Raw genomic sequence first — 10,000 nt, 5'->3', positions numbered from 1 at the left:
ATGCCTAAAGCACCTGCAACGGACACCTGCTGAATGCCTAAGCCCCTGTTGGGAGAGTTGCCCTCAGCCTATAAAAACCTAAATATCTCCGCCTCTGATGCACATAAAAACATGAAACATGATTGCATTTAAACCCTAAGACCCTCATCTTGCATTAGAATGTGTTCATTCAGCTGTAACATACCCACATTTTTATTTAAAAAGCTAAAATCTCAAGAGCCTGAATGCAGCGTATATGTCGCTCCAGGCACCAAAGGTCAAACATATACGAGTCATCAGGCTAAAATGGGCTTATTTAAAGGATATTTCTGTACTCAATTTTTTTTAGGTGTAGTCGTAGCGCTTGGTTCAGCCGGCAGTAGGCCTACTCACTCAACAGGTGCAGAATCAGGGCTGAACTGAGAGGATGCTTCTAGCGAACAGCTGAATAGGAATCCATGGATCACACTGCAAGAAACAATAGTCCAGTTGTATGAGTCCTGTTGAGTGAGTAGGCCTACTGGCGGCTGACCCAAGTGCTACACCTAAAAAACACTGGGTACAGAAATATTGCAAAGAGCTATATTCTTCTCTGTGCCTCGGCTTGGCTGACAAGACCTTTGTTATGACAGCTCTGAAGTATGGAATGTTTTCGAGCGTGCTTATTGCTGAAACTCAACCGATTACTTAGATCTTTTACATTGGCCCCAGCGGTTAACATTGGCTGTGTTTTTTGCTAAAAAGCTTAAAATAAGCTAACTCCGTAATGCCGCGGCATTTCTCAGAATGTCTCATCATTAGATACATTATGTGGCATAGCAAATTGATGGTGAAACTTTCCTTTTTACGCCGGAACTATCCTTTAAGTTTGTTGTACCAGAATGGCAATGGCCAAGTCGTATTACAGAGGACTCTAATGTAGTGTTGTAGTACGAAGTGCACTACTATGGTAGTTAAGTGTTTTCAATGAGTATTAAGGCGTTGGACTAGTGCCCATTATGAGGCAATACTGTAAGAGAGTTCATTTATTTTATTTATTTCTAAGTGTGTATTATTTCTTTTAAGGTCTGTGGGTTTCGGTTGTTGAGTAGGCACATCACATCCCTGAGCTTTAGTCTTGCATCATCTGTCTTCTCCAAAGAACAGATCCTCCTCTCCCATAAGGGCTCCCCTCTTAAGCCTGCTAAAGCCTCCATTGCAGCCCTGTGTTGTAGCATGCAGCATGGTGAAACACTCCGCTCTACACTTTACATTTGGGCCACATTGACTCTTTACTCTGTGAGTAAGACAAGGCAGGATGCACCACAACAAGTAAGTGTATGATGATGATGACGATGATGATGATGGTGATGGTGATGATGATGATGATGATGATGATGATGATGATGATGATGATGGTGATGATGATGATGAGGAGGAGGAGGAGAGAAATGATGATGATGATGATGATGATGATGATGATAATTACAATATACAATTATAGTGCTCTGAGTGAAACTGTAACAGTTGGTCTGTAGGTCAGACTATATGCCAGCAGCAATAAGTAAGCATAGATAATAAAACAATAATATGAGAATAGAGAGAGGGTAGAGGCACTCTGAAGTGAATTTAAAAGTCCTTTATTTTTCTGAGTGGGACATCGAGGACAAGGGATGTTATGGAATGAAGACAATACATCATTTCTAGTTGGATCTCTATGAATTTATTGAACAATGAGGGGCTGTTGCACTGTTCCAGCATATGGTAAAGAGGCTGCAGAGTGAGGCTTCCAGAACTCACTACGCTGCTCACAAGAGGAGAGGAGAGGGGAGGAGAGGAGAGGAGAGGAGAGTGTGGTGGAAGAGAGGAGAGGAGAGGAGATGTAGGAGAGAGGAGAGGAGAGGTAGGAGAGTGGAGAGGAGAGGAGGGTAGGAGAGAGGAGTGGGTAGGAGAGGAGAGAGTGCTTGTCCAGTCAGCCATGGGGCTTTAGTGCATTATTCACCTCTGATGTAAGATACAGGAGCTGTGCCCGAATGCAAAATCAAAAGAGTTTCTCTTAACTCACTCACTTCTCTTCTCTGCACACACGCAAGCACGCACTCATGCATGCACGCACGCACGCACACACGCACGCACACACGCACGCACGCACGCACGCACGCACACACACACACACACACACACACACACACACACACACACACACACACACACACACACACACACACACACACATTTACACTCCTCTCTGCTCCATGCAGGCACATCTCACTGCAGTAGTGGTGGTTGAATACCAAACGCTGAGAGAAGCTGAATCTGTATCTTTTGCAGTCCAGTCCATCTGTGTATACTCTCTGCATTACACCTATAGGAATGAGTTGCTCGCTCACGCCCTAAGACACTTCGCGGCGCTGCTGCATCAGTGCATCATTGTTTGCCTTCACTGCAGTAAAGTTAACTCACATTGCTGGACAAACCCAAAGATTCTGCAGTAGCGTTGAATTGTGGGTAACACTTAATCATAATATCTGCTTATGAAGCATTAATAACACTTAGTAAATAACTAGACTGCCTGTGCAGTCGACTTCGACTGCTTAAGGTATATCCCCGAAACGCGACGCTTCCAGTCCCCAATCATTCCTACCACTCCCGTCCACCTTTTCATGAACGTTTATGATAAATACAAAATATAAAATAAATATATTTAATATCTATACATAGATCAATGACGTGCATAGGCTTAAAACCAAATGACTATTGTGAAAATGAAGGAAAAAATGGGGCAAATGGTAACACTGTTTTAATGGTTCACTATTACAGTGGATATACCACATTAGGTACAGTGTAATAACCAGTGTAACAATATTTAATACCACGTCATACCAGTGTGACACCATGTACCAATTTTGTACTTATATCATGTAGGCTATTTGAGTGTAAGTGGTATTATATGGTATTGCATATTTGTACACTGGTATTACACTAGTATTACATGGTATTACATATTGTTACACTGGTTATTACACTGTACCTGGTATTGCCTATTTTTACACTGGTATTACACTAGTATTACATGGTATTAAATATTGTTACACTGGTTATTACACTGTAGGCCTACCTGATATGGTAGATTCACTGAAATGGTGAACCATTAAATTAAGGAGTTATTGGGCAAATCAATCCACCCAGTCAGAAGTTATGGGCCAAATAAAAATTCCACCATTTTGAAAGTGTTGACCTCCAAACTCGAATCAGTTCATGAACCTACCCTGCAGCATTCACACACCAAATCTGGGACAAATCCATCCACCCGGTCAGAAGTAATGGGCCAAACAAAAATTCGGCCATCTTGAATTCGGCCATCTTGAAATTGTTGACCTCCAAACTCGAATCAGTTCATGAACCTACCCTAGAACATTCACACACCAAATCTGGGACAAATCCATCCACCCGGTCAGAAGTTATGGACCAAACAAAAATTCGGCCATCTTGAATTCGGCCATCTTGAAAGTGTTAACCTCCAAACTGTAATCAGTTCATGAACCCACCCTAGAGCATTCACACACCAAATCTGAGACAAATCCATCCACCCGGTCAGAAGTAATGGGCCAAACAAAAATTCGGCCATCTTAAATTCGGCCATCTTGAAATTGTTGACCTCCAAACTCGAATCAGTTCATGAACCTACCCTAGAACATTCACACACCAAATCTGGGACAAATCCATCCACCCGGTCAGAAGTTATGGACCAAACAAAAATTCGGCCATCTTGAATTCGGCCATCTTGGAAGTGTTAACCTCCAAACTCTAATCAGTTCATGAACCCACCCTAGAGCATTCACACACCAAATCTGGGACAAATCCATCCACCCGGTCAGAAGTAATGGGCCAAACAAAAATTCGGCCATCTTGAATTCGGCCATCTTGAAATTGTTGACCTCCAAATTCGAATCAGTTCATGAACCTGCCCTAGAGCATTCACACACCAAATCTGGGACAAATCCAAACATCCGTTCAAAAGTTATCGCGTTAACACGAAAGACCTTACGCGGCGGCGGCGGCGGCGGTGCACGCAAAACCATTACATCCCCGACGCTCCGCGTTTCGGGGATATAATTAACTAATGATGAGCAAAACATTAACAAATGTTTGTAAATGACTGGGAAATGTTATGTTATTTTATATTTCTCAAACAAATGCAAAAAATATATATTTATCAACAAAAATACTTTGTTTAGGTTTGTAAAATCTTGAACATATTATTATATCCCCGAAACGCGGAGCGTCGGGGATGTAATGGTTTTGCGTGCACCGCCGCCGCGTCCGCCGCCGCCGCCGCGTCCGCGTCCGCCGCCGCGTAAGGTCTTTCGTGTTAACGCGATAACTTTTGAACGGATGTTTGGATTTCTCCCAGATTTGGTGTGTGAATGCTCTAGGGCAGGTTCATGAACTGATTCGAGTTTGGAGGTCAACAATTTCAAGATGGCCGAATTCAAGATGGCCGAATTTTTGTTTGGTCCATAACTTCTGACCGGGTGGATGGATTTGTCCCAGATATGGTGTGTGAATGTTCTAGGGTAGGTTCATGAACTGATTCGAGTTTGGAGGTCAACAATTTCAAGATGGCCGAATTCAAGATGGCCGAATTTTTGTTTGGCCCATCACTTCTGACCGGGTGGATGGATTTGTCCCAGATTTGGTGTGTGAATGCTGCAGGGTAGGTTCATGAACTGATTCGAGTTTGGAGGTCAACACTTTCAAAATGGTGGAATTTTTATTTGGACCATAACTTCTGACTGGGTGGATTGATTTGCCCGGTAACTCCTTAATTTAATGGTTCACCATTTCAGTGAATCTACCATATCAGGTAGGCCTACAGTGTAATAACCAGTGTAACAATATTTAATACCATGTAATACTAGTGTAATACCAGTGTAAAAATAGGCAATACCAGGTACAGTGTAATAACCAGTGTAACAATATGTAATACCATGTAATACTAGTGTAATACCAGTGTACAAATATGCAATACCATGTAATATCACTTACACACAAATAGCCTACATGATACAAAATTGGTACATGGTGTCACACTGGTATGACGTGGTATTAAATATTGTTACACTGGTTATTACACTGTACATAATGTGGTATATCCACTGTAATAGTGAACCATTAAAACAGTGTTACCATTTGTCCCATTTTTCCCTTCATTTTCACAATAGTCATTTGGTTTTAAGCCTATGCACGTCATTGGTCTATGTATAGATATTAAATATATTTATTTTATATTTTGTATTTATCATAAACGTTCATGAAAAGGTGGACGGGAGTGGTAGGAATGATTGGGGACTGGAAGCGTCACGTTTCGGGGATATACCTTAAGCAGTCGAAGGCGACTGCACAGGCAGTCTAGTTTATTTAATAAAGCTTGTTAACAATAAAACATTTGTTAATATTTTGTTCATCATTAGTTAGCTATTTACAAAGTATTTATAGTAAGCACACATTTCATTGACTGCCACAGACAGGAAGGAAGCTTCTCAACACACCCAGGGTGCATTTCTCGAAAGCATAGTTGTTAGCCAGTTAGCAACTTGGGTAGTTGCCAAATTGCATTGCAAACAGCAAAGTAACAAGTTGCAAACAACAAAGTAGCAACTAACTTAGCAGCTAGTTTTGAGAAATGCACTCCTGACTTGGGGAGACAAGGTTTAACTATCTTTCTGAAGTAGGATGAAATAAAGAAAAGGGGTTACATTGGAACAGACAGACAGACAGACAGACAGATAGACAGACAGACAGACAGGAACTGACAGACAGGCATGATGTCACACACTGAACTTCAAAGGTTTGTTTCACTCTAAGGTGAGACTGAATGAATAGCAATCTCTCTTCTCTTTACTTTCCAAGAAACCTCATCAGATAGATAGATAGATAGATAGATAGATAGATAGATAGATAGATAGATAGATAGATAGATAGATAGATAGATAGATAGATAGATAGATAGATACCTGTAGATAGATAGATAGATAGATAGATAGATAGATAGATAGATAGATAGATAGATAGATAGATAGATAGATAGATAGATAGATAGATAGATAGATAGATAGATAGATAGATAGATAGATAGTAGTTACGCAAATATCAACATAATGAGGCCAGTAACACAACAGGAAATCACCACCCAATTATAGAGTAATTCACGCTGTGCCTCCTTGTGTGTTTTTGATAGGGTCTGGTGAAGTCTAAGTGATGTTTAAGAGCATCTCTTTCCCCTGACCTGCTTTCATTCTGATGGGAAAATGGGCTGAGAGGGACCGAACTCGCTCCCTCTGCAACACCACCCCCTTCCTCCCCCACACACACTCTCTCCTATTCTCTCTTTCATTTTGGAGGGAAAATGGGTTGAGGGAGATGACCGAACTGAACTGAAATTGGAAAGCCTTATGGCCCGCAATTTGCAATCTTTTTTCCTATATAGGCCTACCATCTTTTTTCTTCAGCACCGTTCTTGCTGCCTCCTCCTCTATCCGCCTTCTTTGAGATGCCCATTCCTCTGCCATCCTCCTTTTCTTGCTGGTGAACAGCGTGATGCCTTGTTTGCGATAGCTGGCCTGTTTCTCCCTTCGCCTGCTCCACTTGGTCTTTCTTTGTTGCTGCCTTTGTCTTTCTCTGTCTTTTTTACCTCTCCTGGGAGACCCATTCCCTCTTCCCCTCCCTCCATCCTGATTTTCCTGAAGGTGAGAGCAGGAGTGCCTCGTTTGATTGCATGCCTTCTCCCTCCTTCTTGCAGCTGGTCTTTCCTTTTCTTTCCTCTTTCTCCTTCTCATTCTCCATTCCTCCTGTTTTATCCTCCTTTCCTATAGCAGATGAGCAGGAGTGCCATGTTTGATTGCATACATTTTTCCTGCTCTTTCCTTGCTGCCTCTTTCTCTTCCTATTACTCTTTCTCCTTCTCCTGAGACCCCAATTCCTCCCTTTTTACCATCCTTCTACCTCCTGTCACCTTACAGGTGCCTGGCATGCCTTTTTCCTCTCTCTCCTCTTCTTCCAGAGTTGGTCTTTCCTGGCTGCTTCTATCTTTTTATTTATTTTTCTCTTTCTCTTTCTCCTTTCTCTTTCTCTTTCTCCAGAGACCTCCATCCTATTCTTCTCTTCTTGTTGTGTGAGCAATGGTGGCTTGTTTGATTGCCTGGCGCCTTTATCTCCCAGTCCATCTCCCATTCCAATTCTGGCCTTCTCCTCCTCTTTTATTCTTCTCCCAGACCTTGTCCCCGACACTGACAGCCCTCTATTTATCTTCCCTGCCATTTCTTTTTCTTATTTCCTGACTTGCCCCTGTCCCCATTGGGCTGTCCTCCTTGACTGCACACAGACACACTTCTGTTCTTTTTTTTCTTTTTTTTCTACCCCTTTTCTTTTCTCTCCTGTTTTTCTTTTTTTGATGAAATTACTTCCCCCATTCCCTCTGACCCCCTTTTCCAGCTTGTCTAAACCCTTCAAAGACCTCATTTGACGGATTTCTCTCTCTCTCTCTCTCTCTCTCTCTCTCTCTCTCTCTCTCTCTCTCTCTCTCTCTCTCTCCCTCTCTCTCTCTCCTCTCTCTCTCTCTCTCTCTCTCTCTCTCTCTCTCTCTCTGTCACTCTCTCTCTCTCTCTCCCTCTCTCTCTCCCACCACCTTGCCTTGCTCTCTCTCTCACACTCTCTCTCCATAGTTTTCTTCCTCTCTCTCTCTCTCTCTCTCTCTCTCTCTCTCTCTCTCTCTCTCTCTCTCTCTCTCTCTCTCTCTCTCTCTCTCTCTCTCTCCCTCTCTCTCTCTCTCTCTCTCTCCCACCACCTTGCCCATGTCACACACTGGCAGCAACAAAGGCCCAGGGGAGTGCAGGGCTGTTTGGAGCCGTAGGAGGGCTTTGCAGTGCCGGTAGCGAGCAGTGCCAAATGAGCTTCTCTATACCCAGGTGCTCTGCTCTGGCTCCTGCTCCGGCTCCTGCCTCCGCACTCTAGCCAGTCATGGGGAATAGTGCTAGCCAGATAAGAAACAGACAAACTGGATTGGCAGAGTAAGAAGGTCCTGCCATGTTGCATTCCTTCTGTTTTCTGCCCTCAGCACAGGTGATTTCACTAATTAGTGTATCGCCTGTAGATTCGTAGGGACCAGCTGGTTTGTTGCAAAACAAATGCCCTATAGGGTGTAAAATGTATACACGCTTTAAATTATCTTTAAATTAACCTAATTAAATTAAATCAAATCAAATTAAGTTAGATTAAATTGAATTGAATTAAATTAGTTAATTTCCACTGATGTGTATGCCGGTCAGTGTCAAATTCATTATTCAATTCATTTTCAAATTGCAGCATTCAAAGATATATTTTTTATTATATTTTATATTTTCATATTTTATATTTTATATTTTATTTATATTATATTATATATATATATAATTTTATTGTTATATTGTTTTGTCTAATATTCAGTGACTGTTGCAGGTCTCATAACATAGATGTCAGTCACCAGTTTGAGCCCAGGAGGTGACAAAACAACAAAATTATGTCTGCAAATTAAATTTCGCTTTGAAAATGAAATGAATTTGGGACACCCTGACCTGTAGGCCTATGTATCTTCAATTCTTTTTTTTTTCTTTTTCTTTTTTTTGCAAACCGGAGATGTCCGTCTGTCTGTGGTGCCAAAGCTGTGGGCATTGTGCCACTGTGTCCTGCCACCCATGGTGGTGGTGGCGTGCTCAGCATTGATGGTGTTCTATGAAGATATCCCATAGGAGATGGGCAGGAGTTGACTGGATCAGATGCACATGTGGCCTGGCATGCCAACATTGGTGCTGACAGAGGGGGACAAAGGGGACAGTTGTCCCAGGCCCAGGGAGAGAGGGGGCCCAGAATTGGGTCCTCATTATATTGTATGTATTCGGCTGGGGGGCCCTTTCAGATGACTGTCCTGGGCCCAGCCGAAGCTCTCAGCGGCCCTGCATGCCAGCCTTTGATGTGGAAAGTACTGTTACGGCGCCACCCTGCAGAACTATGATACAAGCCCAAGGCATCGTTGTCTAAAGGGGACCGCTGTCATTTCCCTGTCTACAGAACGGAGCTCTGACTTTATGGTGCATTAACCTGAGCATGTACAGATGTGAGGGGCTAATGTTTGGCTGCTGTGTAACCCAGAGGTAGGGCTAGCTAACCTGAGACCCTGTCTCTCTCAACTGTCTTGTATGCTGAAATAAGTGAAAAGCCCCCCCCCAAAAAAAAAAATCTTTAAAAAAATAGAAGAAAGAATTCCACTATTCAGAGTCGATAGAGTAGAGAGCAGAGTAGAGTAGAGCAGAGTAGAGTAGGGAAGAGTAGAGTAGAGTAGAGAAAAGTGGTCGTCTAGGCACATTTATCCTTAACCGGAAACCGTTGGCTTGCACACTGTGTTTGTGCTCCAAAAAATACACATTTTATTTAATCAAAACATACAATATGCCTGATGAAGAGCCAGGGGGATCCAAACATTGGATGTTGTACTTAAACACTTAGGGTTTTCTTTTGCCTTAAGACATGTAAAAGTTTTTATCTTTTACCTGACATGTTTCGACATTGTTACTTCCGTCTTCATCAGAGGGTCACTGTGATGTTGAGTGACGTGCTTTAAAATCAGCTGAGAATTGCACAAAAGAAAAACAAAATTAGTGATGATTTTAATATTCCTCCATTTTTTTATATAGTTTTCAACGCATCTGTTTCCAAAAAGATATCACATACCCATAGAAAAAAACGGCCCAAATCACCTGAAAGGGGCGGCCCACTTTACCTTAAAGGCCAACTTCCGATAAAACTCAGTTTTACTCACTCCTTTCGAAGATCGGACGGTCACCCCAAGTTAAACTCACTTGCAAGGCTCTCATAGCGGTGCGCCAACTCTCCTGGCTGTGTTTCCCGGTGTTTCCCAATTTACATAAATAATGCAGAGAAACGAGCGAATCACGAAAGCCTTTCTGTGTTTCGTCACGTCGAAAGAAGGCGTTGCCCACAAAGGTTT

At 42.4% G+C, this 10,000-nt stretch overlaps 1 protein-coding gene across 1 annotated transcript in view; it reads left to right on the top strand.

Annotated features, from left to right (window-relative positions):
- The window catches only part of prkg1l (protein kinase cGMP-dependent 1, like), a 46,501-nt gene that overhangs the window by 12,766 nt on the left and 23,735 nt on the right, over positions 1-10,000 (top strand). Inside the window, exon 5 of the mRNA XM_063194237.1 lies at positions 7,101-7,132. Coding sequence (XP_063050307.1) covers positions 7,101-7,132 — 32 coding nt within the window. The remainder of the gene's footprint in view (positions 1-7,100; positions 7,133-10,000) is intronic.

This window comes from Engraulis encrasicolus, chromosome 3 (genome assembly GCF_034702125.1).
Source record: "Engraulis encrasicolus isolate BLACKSEA-1 chromosome 3, IST_EnEncr_1.0, whole genome shotgun sequence".
Classification (NCBI taxonomy): domain Eukaryota; kingdom Metazoa; phylum Chordata; class Actinopteri; order Clupeiformes; family Engraulidae; genus Engraulis; species Engraulis encrasicolus.
The sequence above is the reverse complement of the archived record's forward strand: the minus strand, read 5'-3'. Positions and strand labels throughout refer to the sequence as shown.